This window comes from Phyllobates terribilis, unplaced genomic scaffold (genome assembly GCF_046119375.1).
Source record: "Phyllobates terribilis strain yellow unplaced genomic scaffold, ASM4611937v1 Scaffold_13__5_contigs__length_258822181, whole genome shotgun sequence".
Taxonomy (NCBI): Eukaryota; Metazoa; Chordata; class Amphibia; order Anura; family Dendrobatidae; genus Phyllobates; species Phyllobates terribilis.
The window spans coordinates 76,288,324-76,306,388 of record NW_027362773.1 but is presented as its reverse complement, the minus strand read 5'-3'; the positions used below and the strand labels follow the sequence as shown (position 1 = coordinate 76,306,388).

Sequence of the window (18,065 nt, the reverse complement as noted above, 5' to 3'; positions counted from 1 at the left end):
CAATGACATCGTGAGCGTTTCGTTCGGTCATCGGATGCTCGCAGGACTCTGGTCCATCAGCCACGGACGGCAAACGTGGCCTCTGGACCAGGATCCTGCAATCTTTCTGCTTGACTCTAGTCATTACTTCTTCAAGGGTTGATAGCTGTCCCGTGAGCTGTAATACCAGGCCCAGCCTACAGGAGGAGAGTGGCGCTGTTGATGAAGGAAAGAACCCATGTTTTGGTAATGTTTAGCATGTTGGAGAGATGTTACTTACAATCTGCGGGCGTTGAGGGCGATGCAGACGGAGAAGATTAGACCCAGACACACCAGGGAGACGCAGACGATCAACCACTCTGTAAATTGCAAAAATATTATGTTTATAGCTTTTGATCTGATCTAGAACTGATTTTTCTGTGATCGAAGAACAGGGATATGAAAACCTAGGAATATTTGTAGAGCCGCCGTCAGGGCAGTATGGCGGCACACTTGTCAGTGCCTCCAAAAACCAGTGCTCCCCGAAGGTGCATGATGCCTTATCATCTGACGGGACCCCAGTTTAGAAATGCACATTCAGGGAGGGAAGCACCCGCTTTGGTAGCATCTGCACCAGGTCCATCAAGCACCTTCCACAAGCCTCACATCTCAGAGAGGCCGGGCAGCACTCAGCCTCGCCAATTAACATACTTAATGTTGGAGTTTTTTTGGTCCCGAGAGTAGGGAACTGATTTTTTTTCCCCGTCAAAACTTGTCATATGGATCAATATTGCCCCGTTGACTTAAAGGGGTATTGAAATTTCAGTTGTTGATCACTTAATGATCGCTGGGGGTCTGACCTCTGAGACTCCCACTGATTCTGAAAATCAGGAGGCAGCAGCTCTGCTCTGAGTCCTCTGCACAGGGGTATATTCCTGTTCTCCCGCTGCGGTTCTCTGCACAGATGTGCCGGGAACAGACGCTGCAGCCCATCCACTCTCATGATCGATGGGGGTCTCGGAAATCATATTATGATCAGATATAAGAAGTGACATGGGACGTCTCACCTGGCACCGCTGCCCGTCGTCGATGCTTGTTCTTAGCGGAGCCTGAATTTTCTTCTGCTGATCCTAATGGAGTCTCAGTAGCGTCAGAATCTGTGTCGCTCACGTCCTGGTCATGTTCTAGCAAATGTATACCATCTATGGAAGAAACACACAGAACATGATCGTGGGTAATATAGCACGTGAGCAGTACCCATATACGTGCCCGCTACTGTAAGACGGGGTACCAATGGTAATAGGTCTGTTATAAGGGACCTTCATGGTTTGGGCCTAATGTCATCAATTTACTAGACTAGAATCCACTTGGCTGAGAACATGTGTATAGCAGAGAAGGATGTGAAGGTATAACATAGTCAGAAGATGAATAAACGAGAAAAAAGGTGGAAAATTATGCTAGGTGTCATCAATATGGCTGCCAGACGGGAAGGATCCCATCTCCTCTGTAGCATTTGTAGTGCAAGTTATTATGGCCTTCAGGTGGCAACTGGTTGAAGGGATTTAGTAGATCTAAATAGCATTCTTTCATGTAACCCTAATAGGTGTCCCAGGGTCTGGCACAGTGATGACTTTTACCTTAATACAACCAGGATCATTGACTTGCCCCCTGTCTATCACAGATACCACCAGGGTCGGACAAGCTACCCCGAGTCTTGAAGGATCTTGGCCCCAATGCAAACTTTGTAGGAAACCCGTCAACCTACCCTGTGCCATTTCTAATACTGGTTTCTTCATAAGTTACACAAGGACCCTTGAGCTCCTCAGGTACCATGTTGTCTTCGCAAGTGGCACAAGGACCCTCAAGCCCCTCAGGTACCATGTTGTCTTCACAAGTGGTACTAGGACCCTCATGCCCCTCAGTTACCATGTTGTCTTCACAAGTGGCAGAAGGATCTTCAAGCTCCTCGGGTACCAGGTTGTCTTCCCAAGTGGCAGAAAGACCAGCGAGTCCCTCAGGTAACATGTTCTCTTCACAAGTGGCACAATGACCTCGAGCCCCTCAGGTACCATGTTGTCTTCACAAGCGGCAGAAAGACTCTCAAGTCCCTCAGGTAACATTTTGTCTTCACATTTGGCACAAGGACCCTCAAGCCCCTCAGGTACCATGGTGTCTTCACAAGTGGCACAAGGGCCCCTGAGTCCCTCAAGTACAATGGTGTCTTCACAAGTGGAACAAGGACTTCTGAGCCCCTCGGGTACCCTGTGTCTTCACAAGTGGCACAAGGACCTCTGAGCTCCTCAGGTACCATGGTGTCTTCACAAGTGGCACAAGGACTTCTGAGCCCCTCAGGTACCATGGTGTCTTCACAAGTGGCACAAGGCTTCTCGAGCATCTCAGGTACCTTTGTGTCTTCACACGTGGCACAATGACCTCTGAGCCCCTCAGATACCATAGTGTCATGACTAGTGGTACAAGGACCGTCGAGCTCTCAGGTACAATGATGTAGTCACAAGTGGCACAAGGACCCTTGAGACCCTCAGGTACTAGTTGTCTTCACAAGTGGCACAAGGACCCTCGAGACCCTTAGGTACCAAGCCCCATGTATAACGGCTCCCTCTGCACCCGGTAAACCAGTGGCTCTGAGTTGGTCTAGGCTTTAACAAATATGTCCTCGAGGCCCAGCCAAAAATAACCCCATTTGAAAAACATAGGGGAAACTGGGCATGTGCCAGAGATGCACCAGCTAGCCACTGTCACTTGACCAGGATATTTAGATACACGACTGGGGAAGCAAACTGAAACTTTGCCCCGGGAAAACAAAGATTGGCTTCTGCCTTGACTGTGGTTTACTTACTTTTGGTAAATTAAAAAATAACTTATTAGATATTAATCATGAAAGGTCTGGCTAGGGAGAATATTTTTTTCCAGGTAATTGCACAATATATCTTTCAATTTGTCATTTTTGCCATTAAAGAGGGTTTACCAAGTGGGAAAGTTATCCCAAACTTATAGTGAGTGCAGTGCTTGGTTATCTCCAGCAGTCTCGTAGAGAATGAATGGCGGTAAGGTGGGCATACTCGCTCTTCACTCTATTCAAGGGGGTTCTAGAGCAACTAGATAAGGGAATGCTTCCCGACTTGGCACAACCTCTTTAAAACTCAGTTCATTAGAAACAGGAGCAAATTAGAACAGCACATAGTTGTGGAAAGTGCAAGAAAACAAGCTCGATCCAGCGGCTAGAATACAAAGCGGAGCCCAGTTTGATAGCTAGTGTACAAAGCCAATCTCAATGACAAAGCAACACCTTGGGTGCAGGCAGGGAACGGTGGCCACAAGTGACGGACAAGCTCACAAAGCAAACCACTATGGTGGCAAGTGTGTAAAGCAGATCCGAGCCCTGGGAGAAGTACTTACTAAACCCTGACTCCATGGATGAGTTCTCCACCAGATGATGACAAGCTAAGACAAAGATCAATCTAGCAATGTTTTGAAGGCAGCATTGAGGAACCCTTCGTTGCTGTTGATGGCCATTTTGTCTCAAATCCATAATCAGGCTTCACAATGTAAATTATGCATTTTATACTTTTTTCTTTTTACAAAAATGACCAATAATAAATGTATGAATACTCACCTTTAATGTGTACCCAACCTGCCTAGAGAACAAAGAGAGAGACTGAGATTTGCCCACCACCAGTATGACAGAGGGTCACCACCAAGATGATCACCGTAAAGAGATCTACAAACTACTTCCACCACAAATCATGTTAATAACGCAAAGTGTTAGACCTTTGCATTGCCTTTGATTCACACACTATATTAAACTAAGGCCCATAGAAGGGCGTCTTCCTACCATTGAAAGATCCCGTCTCTCGCTGAATAGTTGAATCTGTAACTTCTCCATTGTCTTCAGAGCGGTCGAGAACTTCGATGAAACCTTCATTAGTGTTATCAATTTCGTTATCTCCAGTTCCTAAGTTAGGACTTATAGTGTTTCCTTCTTCTTCTTCTTCTTCTTCTTGTGTGTTGAGATGATCTCCTGAATGTTCAGGTTGGTCAGTAGACATCACCGGTTCGAGAGTACTGTCCTCAACAGGACCTCCTTGCTCAGATAATGACGAACTTATGTCATGTCCAGGGTGAGTTGGACTCACTTTACTGGACGTAGAATCATTGACATCATTGACTTGTCCTAACGTGCAGGAAGAGAGCAAGGAGATACTTACTAAGGAATAGTGTTCCCTATGGACATTTAGGGTCTTCTAGAGGCTTACCGGTAGAGGCTTACCGGTAACTAACCAGTACTAATACTTCACATATAGAAGAGACAGACCACCATTTAACGTAGGAGGTGCTTTTTGGTGACTGTATACACAATGGTTCAGATTACAAGTCATATACACATTTCATAAACCACACATCAATAATACATGGCTGTAGCCTCTCCCCAACTATCTATGATCAATATCCTTCTCTTCAGTACCTTGACTTCCCCCGGCAGCCAGAAAGTTGCCAACGTTCATGTAGTAATTAAACTACTCCAACGATGTGACTTATAGGGAACATAATATTCTATATTTGCCTTATGGATATTATCAGATTCCTAAAAAAAATTGTATTTGGAGCTCAGATTTTTTTTCTGATGATGAACTTCAAGTTACCTGCATTGATATAGAGTCAACGGATTATTCCCAACATTGAAAGTTATCACCTATCCACTGCAAGAATGAATGGAACGGTAGCACACAGACGCGGTCATTGCTTTATTTGGATGGAAAACTTCTGATCCTCGTTCTTGGGATCAGTGGAGGTTGAACCATTGGGACCACCACTGATCCTGAGAACAAGGCTCTGAAATGCTCTTCAGGAATGAACCTGTGTAACCACTCCATTTATTCTTTATGGGACTAAAGAATGAATGGGGTGGTGGCACGCATGCGCAGCCATTGCTTTATTCGGACGGAGAACTTTAGAGCCTCATTCTCGGGATCAGTGGAGGTTGAACCTTTGGGCTCACCACTGATCCTGAGAACAAGGCTCTGAAATGCTCTGGAATGAAACCGTCACCACTCCATTTATTCATTATGAGATTCATTTCCGATTAATTATTTCCGAGCCCGGTTCTTGGAATCGGTGGAGGTTGAAACACCAGGACCCCCACTGATCTTGAGAACAGTGAAGTGATGGCTGCGCATGTGTGCTACCACTTCGTTTATTCTTTGGGGCGGTGGAACTGCTTCATTCTGACGAAGCATTTCAGAGCCTTGTTCTCACTATCAGTGGTGGTCCCAATGGTTCAACCCTTGCCAAAAATGAAGCTCTAATATCACTGTCATAATAAACTGGTGACCATGCATGCTTGTCCCTACCCTATGGGACTGGTGGACATAGCTGAGTACATAGCATTTTTGAAAAGCCCCATAGACAATGAACAAAGCCCCATTCTGTGAGGGCATTTCAGACCTCCCTTTCTCTGGATCAGTGGAGGTTGAAGTGTTGGGACCACCCTTGATCTTGAAAACAGGGCCATTCATGTGCACCAATGCTCCTTTCATGCTCTATGGGACTGTTGTGGATAGGTGATAACTTTCCATCCTCTTCAGCTCGCCTTGCTGATCATGTACCATATATGCCCCAAGGTACAAAATTATGGAAAGTGCATGCGACCCTTGTAAGTAATGTAAAGAGGGCAGGACTGGGCAGGAGTGGAGACTGCCAGGAGCTACCCTGGATAATGCTAGGAAGTCTAGCGGGAGGGTGCCGAAAACTGCAAGTGCATTGCAATCTGGGAACTGTAGTTCAGGAATGTCTACAGGACAAACCTCAAATCAAAAAGTATTGATGCACAACGCCTGCATGAGGAATAAGGTGCCTGAAAAAAAAAAGCAAAATGGATCTAATGGGAATACAAAGCTGTGACAAGAGAAAGAAGTTTTCAAAGTTTTTTGTGATTTGTAAAACTTCCAGAAAACACATTGAAAAAATGAAATTCTGAATACCCAAAGTCACCACTAGGGGGAGCTTAAGAGCTTACTGCATACTGTGTTACTATTGAGATCACTGTGTAACATGTATGCAGTCGGCTCCTATGCTCCCTCTAGTGGTGACTGCAGGCGGACAAAGTTTACTTATTTAACTCTATATCCAGGTAGGTAATTTAGAGCCGTCGCTTTAACTTTCTCATCTTTTTCATCAGAGATATTGACATTTTTGATAAAATTTAAGACTTACCTTCCTCAGTCGGGTCATAGGACGGCACGCTCTTATTCTGATAATCATACTGTTCGCAGTTCTTTTCACTTGTTTCTACAGAAAGGTGAATAAAAAGCAAATAAGCGTCAATGGAGTGTTTCCGAAGTGAATGAGCCCTGCTCGGTGCGAGTAAAGTGCGGAAATTGAATTATAAGTTCATCTGGTCTCTATAAAGCGCAGACATCCTCTAAGAAATCCCCTAAAATTGCCAACCCCCGTCCACCTGCAACACTATCGAAATGCAGTTAAAGGGGTTGTCCCACAAATCAATAGGGATCTGAATGCTGGGACCCCCACTAATCATGAGGAAAGGGATCCCAATGTCCTCTGTGTCACTTGAGCAGCAGTGAGCATGTGCGACCACTGCTCTATAGGAGTGGTGGTCGCACATGCTCACTCCCGCTCCATACTGGAGACTTAGGAACCCTCTTTTCTCCATTATTTGGGGTCTCAGCAGTTGGACCCTCATTGATCATATACAATTGTTGTATATGGGATAATCCCTCTAAAAGGAATGTCCGTCCTTAAACACATTCTTGTGTCCTTTAATTAAAATAGGTGGAAAATCATATGCAGATGGATGTAATAAAAAAGCATTCATAGGTGTTGGAGCTGCATTTTCTGTTACAAAGCAGCAAATCCTCTGCCTAGACAGAATAGAAATGATAACATTATACGTATGTAATCAGCTCCTTAGCTCCCCCTAGAGGCGGCAGATGACAGAATTTTATTGCAAACTCTACAAAGAGAATATGGAGCTCTGAATCCGAAAACAGAGCGCCGTCCACTATATAGCTATGCCAGCGTCTTCATTATTCAGCTTAAATGTTTTGTCACTGATCAGAGGGAGGAAAGTCAGATCCAGTCCAGAAATGTGATAGAATGAACATTACTGACCTGAAGCAGTGAAGCAGTAGACGTCGTACCGGGATGTCATATTGGTGTGAAGCACATAGACACCGATGTAGCCAGCCGCACATAGCTGATTCCTGGTGGTGCGAGGGATGACAGCGGTGGCATTGTCTACCCAGCCATACCTGCGGAGAAAGCAGAAAGGGTAAAAAAAAGCTATATATAATCTACATACAGAGGTGAGTCATTGTCTATACATTATATTACTTATCCTGTATTACACTCCAGAGCTGCACTCACTATTCTGCTGGTGTAGTCACTGTGTACATACATTACATTACTGATCTTGTACTGATCCTAGGTTACATCCTGTATTATACTCCAGAGCTGCACTCACACTCACTGATCAGTAATGTAATGTACGTACACAGTGACTGCACCAGCAGAATAGTGAGTGCAGCTCTGGAGTATAATACAGGATGTAACTCAGGATCAGTACAGGATCAGTAATGCAATGTATGTACACAGTGACTGCACCAGCACAATAGAGAGTGCAGCTCTGGAGTATAATACAGGATGTAACTCAGGACCAGTAATGTAATGCATGTACACAGTGCCTGCAGCAGCAGAATAGTGAGTGCAGCTCTGGAGTATAATACAGGATGTAACTCAGGATCAGTAATGTAATGTATGTACACAGTGACTCCACCAGCAGAATAGTGAGTGCAGCTCTGGAGTATAATACAGGAGGTAACTCAGGATCAGTAATGTAATGTATGTACACAGTGACTGCACCAGCAGAATAGTGAGTGCAGCTCTGGAGTATAATACAGGATGTAACTCAGAATCAGTAATGTAATGTATGTACACAGTGACTGCACCAGCAGAATAGTGAGTTCAGCTCTGGAGTATAATACAGGATGTAACTCAGGATCAGTAATGTAATGTATGTACACAGTGACTGCACCAGCAGAATAGTGAGTTCAGCTCTGGAGTATAATACAGGATGTAACTCAGGATCAGTAATGTAATGTATGTATACAGTGACTGCAGCAGCAGAATAGTGAGTGCAGCTCTGGAGTATAATACAGGATGTAACTCAGGATCAGTAATGTAATGTATGTGCACAGTGACTGCACCAGCAGAATAGTGAGTGCAGCTCTGGGGTATAATACAGGATGTAACTCAGGATCAGTAATGTAATGTATGTACACAGTGACTGCACCAGCAGAATAGTGAGTGCAGCTCTGGAGTATAATACAGGAGGTAACTCAGGGTCAGTAATGTATGTACACAGTGACCTCTCCAGCAGAATAGTGAGTGCAGCTCTGGAGTATAATACAGGATGTAACTCAGGATCAGTAATGTAATGTATGTACACAGTGACTCCACCAGCAGAATAGTGAGTGCAGCTCTGGAGTATAATACAGGAGGTAACTCAGGATCAGTAATGTAATGTATGTACACAGTGACTGCACCAGCAGAATAGTGAGTGCAGCTCTGGAGTATAATACAGGATGTAACTCAGAATCAGTAATGTAATGTATGTACACAGTGACTGCACCAGCAGAATAGTGAGTTCAGCTCTGGAGTATAATACAGGATGTAACTCAGGATCAGTAATGTAATGTATGTACACAGTGACTGCACCAGCAGAATAGTGAGTTCAGCTCTGGAGTATAATACAGGATGTAACTCAGGATCAGTAATGTAATGTATGTATACAGTGACTGCAGCAGCAGAATAGTGAGTGCAGCTCTGGAGTATAATACAGGATGTAACTCAGGATCAGTAATGTAATGTATGTGCACAGTGACTGCACCAGCAGAATAGTGAGTGCAGCTCTGGGGTATAATACAGGATGTAACTCAGGATCAGTAATGTAATGTATGTACACAGTGACTGCACCAGCAGAATAGTGAGTGCAGCTCTGGAGTATAATACAGGAGGTAACTCAGGGTCAGTAATGTATGTACACAGTGACCTCTCCAGCAGAATAGTGAGTGCAGCTCTGGAGTATAATACAGGAGGTAACTCAGGATCAGTAATGTAATGTATGTACACAGTGACTGCACCAGCAGAATAGTGAGTGCAGCTCTGGAGTATAATACAGGATATAACTCAGGATCAGTAATGTAATGTATGTACACAGTGACTGCACCAGCAGAATAGTGAGTGCAGCTCTGGAGTATAATACAGGATGTAACTCAGGATCAGTACAGGATCAGTAATGTAATGTATGTACACAGTGACTGCACCAGCAGAATAGTGAGTGCAGCTCTGGAGTATAATACAGGATGTAACTCAGGATCAGTAATGTAATGTATGTACACAGTGACTGCACCAGCAGAATAGTGAGTGCAGCTCTGGAGTATAATACAGGATATAACTCAGGATCAGTAATGTAATGTATGTACACAGTGACTGCACCAGCAGAATAGTGAGTGCAGCACTGGAGTATAATACAGGATGTAACTCAGGATCAGTAATGTAATGTACGTGCACAGTGACTGCACCAGCAGAATAGTGAGTGCAGCTCTGGAGTATTATACAGGATGTAACTCAGGATCAGTAATGTAATGTATGTACACAGTGACTGCACCAGCAGAATAGTGAGTGCAGCTCTGGAGTATAACACAGGATGTAACTCAGGATCAGTAATGTAATGTATGTACACAGTGACTGCACCAGCAGAATAGTGAGTGCAGCTCTGGAGTATAATACAGGATGTAACTCAGGATCAGTACAGGATCAGTAATGTATTGTATGTACACAGTGACTGCACCAGCAGAATAGTGAGTGTAGCTCTGGAGTATAATACAGGATGTAACTCACTGATCAGTAATGTAATGTACGTACACAGTGACTGCAACAGCAGAATAGTGAGTGCTGCTCTGGAGTATAATACTGGATGTAACTCAGGATCAGTACTGGATCAGTAATGTAATGTATGTACACAGTGACTGCACCAGCAGAATGGTGAGTGCAGCTCTGGAGTATAATACAGGAGGTAACTCAGGATCAGTAATGTATGTACACAGTGACTGCACCAGCAGAATAGTGAATGCAGCTCTGGAGTATAATACAGGATGTAACTCAGGATCAGTAATGTAATGTATGTACACAGTGACTGCAGCAGCAGAATAGTGAGTGCAGCTCTGGAGGATAATACAGGATGTAACTCAGGATCAGTAATGTAATGTATGTACACAGTGACTGCACCAGCAGAATAGTGAGTGCAGCTCTGGAGTATAATACAGGAGGTAACTCAGGATCAGTAATGTAATGTATGTACACAGTGACTGCACCAGCAGAATAGTGAGTGCAGCTCTGGAGTATAATACAGGAGGTAACTCAGGATCAGTAATGTATGTACACAGTGACCTCTCCAGCAGAATAGTGAGTGCAGCTCTGGAGTATAATACAGGAGGTAACTCAGGATCAGTACAGGATCAGTAATGTAATGTATGTACACAGTGACTGCACCAGCAGAATAGTGAGTGCAGCTCTGGAGTATAATACAGGATGTAACTCAGGATCAGTAATGTAATGTATGTACACAGTGACTGCACCAGCAGAATAGTGAGTGCAGCTCTGGAGTATAATACAGGATGTAACTCAGGATCAGTACAGGATCAGTAATGTAATGTATGTACACAGTGACTGCACCAGCAGAATAGTGAGTGCAGCTCTGGAGTATTATACAGGATGTAACTCAGGATCAGTAATGTAATGTATGTACACAGAGACTGCACCAGCAGAATAGTGAGTGCAGCTCTGGAGTATAATACAGGATGTAACTCAGGATCAGTAATGTAATGTATGTACACAGTGACTGCACCAGCAGAATAGTGAGTGCAGCTTTGGAGTATAATACAGGATGTAACTCAGGATCAGTACAGGATCAGTAATGTAATGTATGTACACAGTGACTGCACCAGCAGAATAGTGAGTGTAGCTCTGGAGTATAATACAGGATGTAACTCACTGATCAGTAATGTAATGTACGTACACAGTGACTGCAACAGCAGAATAGTGAGTGCTGCTCTGGAGTATAATACAGGATGTAACTCAGGATCAGTAATGTAATGTATGTACAGAGTGACTGCACCAGCAGAATAGTGAATGCAGCTCTGGAGTATAATGCTGGATGTAACTCAGGATCAGTAATGTAATGTATGTACACCGTGACTGCACCAGCAGAATAGTGAGTGCAGCTCTGGAGTATAATACAGGATGTAACTCAGGATCAGTAATGTAATGTATGTACACAGTGACTGCACCAGCAGAATAGTGAATGCAGCTCTGGAGTATAATACAGGATGTTACTCTGGTTCTGTATAGGATAAGTATTTACTTTGCTTTGTCCCTTGTGCCATATCATCACAAAATGTAATAATATGGTGATATATTGTGATATCTGGTGCCTTCATGTTGACCTCGGTGTCTGCAGTGTCGGGGAAGTGGGGGGCACTGTTATTTTACATGGGGGTGCTGAGTAATGTTGTTTCTTCTCCATGTAGAGCACGGTCAGTTCAGAGAGTCATAGACCTGTGACGACACATTTGAGCCTGTAGATTCTGGCCGTCCTCGGTCTCTTGTCCTTACAGGACTGTGCGGTTCTGCCGGTGAGTCTGACCATACCTGCAGGTCTCAAAGCCGATCTGGTGCGCTATGTCCACCTGCTCCTTTGTTGCAATGACGGCATCGAGTTCAGAACACGTCTTTCTGGCGTCCTCATATACAAGATTGTACCTGGAAACCTTCTCCACATGGAAAACACCCCGGAACCGGCAGCTGATAACTGGAATCACACAAAGGAAAGGTTGGTTAGTAAAATGAGTCACCAGAACTGACCGCACAATGTAACAGATTCCTTTCTGTATTGAGTCCTTCAGGCCGGGGCAACTAAAGAAGTGCAGAGTGCAGCCCCAGAAGACCTCGCTACCATTTGTAAATTTTTATAAAAGTCTTGCCCCTTGTGCCTCACATCTCCATCAATCCTCGTGTGCCTCGGCTGCTGAGCAAGACTGGGAATTGTAGCTTTGCAACAGGGGGGAGAGTCACAGGTTGGACATAACACCGTGCATAAACGCATTCATTTTTCAGCTTTTTGCTGAATATTCCAGGTCCAGCGACAATAGCTGTAACTGGGGCGAGGGGGAGGAATATTACAAAGAAAGTTACCACCTCTGTCTAGTGTCAGATATCACGCACTGATGGTCGGAGACGGAGCAGCTCCTCTTCTCTCTCCTTACACAGCAAGTCACAAGGTTATTTCATGACTGTTGTATTTTGTAAAGTGCATTTTTTTTTGCAAACGGTGCCAAATTTTTAACAAAACCCAAATTGCAAAACTTATTTTTAGCCAAAAATATATGCATTTAAGTATGAAAAAAAACCACTTCTTTCATAACAATAAAAAAAAGTGAAAAAAAAAAAGTCATTGTGTAATAGTCTGGAAAAAGTGAATGGAAGAAGCATTGTGTAGGCAGAGCTGTGAGATGAACATGTATTTTGGCTTTAATTCTTGGGACCTTTCCCTTTTGTACGTAAACCGCATGCTCCACCGCCATAAAACTCTACTGTACGGTCATAGCAGCTGCTCACTGCGAGGATCATGTTCCAGATGAGTCATGGGACGGAGGCGTCATCTTCTGCAAACAATGCCTTCTGCTCCAAGGAGCAGCCGCCACAGTTTTGCCATATTAACTGGTTCATAGCGGCTGCAAGAACTAATATGAAATCTGAGTCTGTCGGGCTCGGTGACACGATGCCAACGGGATATCCTCACTTCAGAGTAGAGTTTTGTCGTCCAAAGTCCATGAACTTGGCACCTGCTTTTTCCCGGGACTGTATCCATACTGCTACTATCAAACTAATTTATACGTGCCAACGTTTAGAGATGGAGTTGTGTGGAAGGGTTTTGTAAATGATTCCCCAAAGCCATGCCCCCTTTTTACGCACCTCTTTAAACCAAGACTCCTGCATCTGTATATGGATTCCATGGCGCGGCGCCATCATCAGATGGAGCATCCCGATGTCGCACACAAGAAACCTTACGAAAGTACTACTTGCCAGGAGGTTTCGGAAGGCTTCGACATGCTTCCAGGAGATCGACCAACTCTTCTGAGCCGTCAGGACATTTTGGAAGATTTGGCAAGTGTGAACCCAAAGGATCGTGAGATACAGGGAGTTAATGATCGTGAATCGACCTTCTTGAGAAAATCCCGCTCTACTCTCCTTAAAGTGTCCACCTAAAAATCCCATCAAAGTAGATCAACAAAGAAAGTCGTAGGCCAGATAGTTGGCATAGACCAAAATTTGTGCCTTCTTCTTGGCCATAGAGAGCATTGAACTTGGTCAAGGTGGAGAGAGTGACCAAGAGGAAGGGGTTCAAGCTTAAAGAGTCACCATAGAGGATGAAATCAGGTTTTGGACAATAGACACGTTCTATCACAAGTTTCTTCTTGAGAAATATATCAAGGTAATCCTAAGACTCATGAATTTAGTCTAGAGATGCGCAATCGATTTGTAGGACCCTGGGCCAGTATTCCATGGCTGCCGGATGAGAGCCCTGTGGACCGGCTTCTACCTGACGACATCCCCGGCTAGCCTTTGAATTAGCCGGCCTGGCCCGTCATCGTGTGCGTCACGCCACGACAATAACGTTGCACCAGATCAGCTTATGAGCGATCTCGGCCCGAGCCATCACTGACCCTGGTGGGGCTCATCCGAGGCCTCCAATCATTAGTAGAAGTATTCGAAAAATTCCGAGTCTGTCATAAAGCTACCTTCCATCTTTACCTTCAGTCGGATTATTCTGTACACTGCAGATTGTATCAGACAGGGATCGGATTAGGCATTAAGTTTTAATGATGCAGCTCAGAATTAATAACTACAGATATCTATCACCGATCGTAAAGTTACTGGCAACACAATGAGCACGGGAGTGAGCTATAATCATCAACCGGCTTTTCAAGATGGCCGCTTACTCCAGCTATGGCTACTGAATTGGCTTGTATCCTATATCTACGTACCGTCCAGGCAGGATTTATGGCAAATGCCTCCATTCACAGCTGGTATAGATATCAATGGTTCCAGTCACTGTGCTGGTTAGTGATAACATTCACTTTTCTCATTTAAAACCATAAATATAAATATATACTGTATATATAAATATTTCACATGGTACAAACGCCGCTGTTCTCCTGAATCCGGAGATGTTTTTCTTTTGTTCCTGAGCCTCTCCGTTCCTGAGATATGGCCTCCTCTTCCCTAAATATAAATCTAGTAATATTAGTCAAGTGGGCGTGGTCCTCCCGAAGTCGCCCACTTGGCAAAAAAAGACCAGATTTATATACAGGGAAGAGGAGGGCATATCTCAGGAATGGAGAGGCTCAGGAACAAAAGAAAAATATCACCGGATTCGGGAGAACAGTGGCATTTACACCAGGTAATAAAAATACATATTTGTGACAAATGACCGGTCCATTAAAGGAATTTCCTTAGCAAGTGAATATAGGGATTGCGTCTCTCTTTTTAGCTTGACGGCTCTATCTGATTTTGTTCCTGCCCAGCCCTTATAAAGCCAAATCTGACCATTTCGGCAGAAGCTGACGATCCTCTGATATCTATGAGGCCTCCCTGATTCTCCGGTAATAAATTGTCTGGTAGAGAACACAGGAGCTCGTCAGAGCGAGAGCCACTGTGTATGGAGAAGCCGGGGAAGACTCCAGAACCAATGGCTGAACCATCGTTTGGCTGACAGCCATCTATTGTTTATGGGGGCTCAAGAGCCAACAGCCCGGTGTTGGAGATAAATGGCCGACATGGAGCCTAATCTGGACTTGCATTACTCCCTATATACTTTCTGACCTTTTACTCTTGGAAGGTACTGATTTTCCTTTTGGAGAAACAGCTGGCAATGCTCCCTGGGAAAAAAAGTATGCAAATTATCTCTCCTCCAAGAGATGGAAGACTCTCTAGTGCCACCTATAGGTGACTTCCTGTAAGTCAATGTTCAACCCTTCCAACATGACTGGTTGTAAACCAAAGCTTCCGCAGTAAGGACACATCATTGTCTCCTCTGTCCCCATAAAACTTTGTCTCACAAAAGAGCCCCCTATCCGCTTTATTTATAAGGACTCCGCGTCTCCAAACAATTAATAAAAGCGAATCCTATAAAACAGCAGAAACTCCCAAACTGGACAGTTTAACAAGTGTCACATTGTATCACACGGAGGAATACAGCCGGGATAGGAAAATAGTCATAAGGTTAATACTACATTCGGGGAGATTTCAGGAACGGGGGCGTCGTAGCGACTTATATCCGCGATTCTCTATATTATATTTCCCTCTATATATTAAAACTACATGAAATAAAATACAAATTCACAAATGCATTTTATTAAACCTCCATCTATAATTCTACAACTTGTTCAAACAATGAATTAAAATATCATTACAAAAGCTAAATTCTTAAATAGTCACCGGCGTCTTAATCCACCCCCCCCCACCACCTTCTCAATTCATGAATAAAGAGTTTAGAGTTCAGTTGGTGCTCATAAAGTTCTATAGAGAACTGTAACAGTCGCTTCAGCAGAATGTGCAGCGGAATGTCTGTGTGTTCCGCTAGCTCCTCCCTCCATAGAATTTGAAAAGCACCAACTGTCCTCTCCTAGCTCAATACTGACCACTAATATCCAGCAGAGGGAATCCCAACGATCAGTGCTAATCTGTGCAAAATCCTGGCAGTATGCAGTCAATTTCTCTGCAGCGCCTACCATAGGAGACAAGAAGCATTACACAGGTTGTACTGCGATCAATGAGCAGTCATTAGTCCTCCAGAGTCGGAGACTTTCGTTGTAATGGCTGTCCTTTCTTATAAATTATTAGGAGTCCTCCTTTATTGATTAATTGTCTGTCCAGGTCCTCAGGCCACCAGGTGAAAGACCCCATCATGGTAGACCCCCATCATGCATGAGCAGAGTTCTTCTGCCTGTCTGTAGGATTTTTTCCATGGTTGGGCTTTAAAGGGGTATTCCCATCTCCAAGATCCTATCCCAATATGTAGTAGGTGTAATAATAATAATAATATTAGCAAATATCTCCAATTAGAAATGTCGTATAGTTTTTCTGATTTGCTATGTCGCTTTCTTTATGTGCAGGAATTGCAGGACTTTCGGTATCCATGGTTACGACCACTGACATAGTGACAGATAGCTAGTTGCTAGTGGTCGTAACCATGGATACCTATGGTCCTGCAATGCCTGCCCATGAGGAATGAGACATAGCGAATCAGAAGAACTATGCTACATTTCTAATTGTAGGTATTTGCTAATATTATTATTATTATTACACCTACTACATATTGGGATAGGATCATGGAGATGGGAATACCCCTATAATGTCGCAGAGCAGCCGCCCGGAGACATCTGAGGATGGATGAGCCTCTGGCTTCTCTCTGATCCTGCATTTTTCTGCTGTATATAAAATGGAGCCACTCACTACGGTCATTTATATTTTTTAATGACCGCGTTCACATCAGTTTATTGTAGCTCTGGCAGCCGTCTTTAATCTACGTTACATATAATCATTGCCTCAAGAAACTCCTTTACTCCTGCGCCAATAAACCGTCATTGTTTCAGAGCAGATAATCCCATATGATCGTTCATTCTGGTGCCGTCTAGAAACTCATTTTGCCAGAAAACAAATTAATCGTAACCAATATTAATAATTTCTGAGACCAATAAAGTCCAACATCAGTGATACGATTAAAGGGAGTGGATGGAATTACGAAATTGGGTGCTTTTTTTTTCAGAAATAGCGCCACCACTGTCTACAGGCTGTGTCTGGTAATGACAGTCAATGACCGTACTGCAGTCTGTAGATGTTTGTTGAGTGACCCTTTTCAGATTTGTCGACTGGTTAAGGGTTTATGAGATATGAGAGGAGCACAGACCGGGGTGCGGGGTGTCTGCCGAGCTCTGAGCTTTCCCAGATGTCTCACTTCTCTATATCCAAACAACTGATCCAGAAATAAGACTTTTACTTTTCTTCTTGCTTCTTATTTTCCTACCAGAAACAATCAGCAGCTCCGTCCTCTCGTGTCTCCAGGACGCCATCGCTCCTGCCGACCCATCTAGGGCAACCAAGGCTGTGACATCTGTATTTGTGGCACATACGACAGCTCGTGGCCTCTGGCATCTCATTCCTCACCGTTCTCACCGCGGGATAACTTTTTTGGTTTATTTAAAGTGCAATATCTCTACATTCCTTACTTTCTTCCATTCTTCTGTCCGTCCTTTTGTTTCCATTCCTTTCAATTTTCCCCCCTTTGTTCCTTCCTTCCTCTCTCCATTCTTTCTTCCTTCATTTATACTTCTCTTCCTTTGTACTTTCAACCTTTCCATCTATCATTGCTTTTTAGTTCTTTACATCCCCTCTTCTCTTTTCCTCCTTTTCACTTCATCCCTCCCTCACTCATTTCTCTTTCGTTCTTTCTTTCTTTGTCTCTGTCTTTTCTCTCTCTCTTCCTTTACGGTTTCTCCTTTCCTTTCTCACTCCCTTCTTTTCCCTCTTTCCTTCCATCTTCCCCATTCCTTTCCATCCCCCCTTTGTTCCTTTCTTCATTCCTTCCATCCTTCCTTCCTCTCTCCATTCTTTCTTCCTTCATTCCTCATTTATACCTCTCTTCCTTTTGTACTTTCCACCTTTCCATTCTTCCTTGCTTTTTACTTCTTTACTTCCCCTCCTTTCTTTCCTTCCTTTTCACTTCCTCCCTCACTTCTTTCTCTTTTTTTCTTGCTTTCTTTCTTTTTTTTCTTTCTTTCTCTCCCTTCCTTTACCGTTTCTTTCATTCTTTTTTTCTTTGTTCTCTCTCTCTTCCTTTACCATTTCTCTTTTCCTTTCTCACTCCCTCTTTCCCCTCCTTTCTTCCATCTTCTCCATTCCTTTCTACTTTTCTATCTTTCCTCCATGTGTTCCTGCCTTGCTACCTT

At 43.8% G+C, this 18,065-nt stretch overlaps 1 protein-coding gene across 2 annotated transcripts in view; it reads right to left on the bottom strand.

The window, feature by feature from the left end:
- CD44 (CD44 molecule (IN blood group)) overlaps positions 1-18,065 on the bottom strand; it is a 53,715-nt gene that overhangs the window by 7,615 nt on the left and 28,035 nt on the right. Inside the window, exons 2-7 of one of the 2 annotated variants that reach the window (XM_073658132.1) lie at positions 11,707-11,866; positions 7,108-7,247; positions 6,190-6,264; positions 3,812-4,150; positions 1,026-1,160; positions 260-338 (exon numbers count right to left, since the gene is read on the bottom strand). In XM_073658132.1, the coding sequence (XP_073514233.1) occupies positions 260-338; positions 1,026-1,160; positions 3,812-4,150; positions 6,190-6,264; positions 7,108-7,247; positions 11,707-11,866 (928 nt within the window). The remainder of the gene's footprint in view (positions 1-259; positions 339-1,025; positions 1,161-3,811; positions 4,151-6,189; positions 6,265-7,107; positions 7,248-11,706; positions 11,867-18,065) is intronic. The other variant, XM_073658133.1, reaches the window with a different exon arrangement.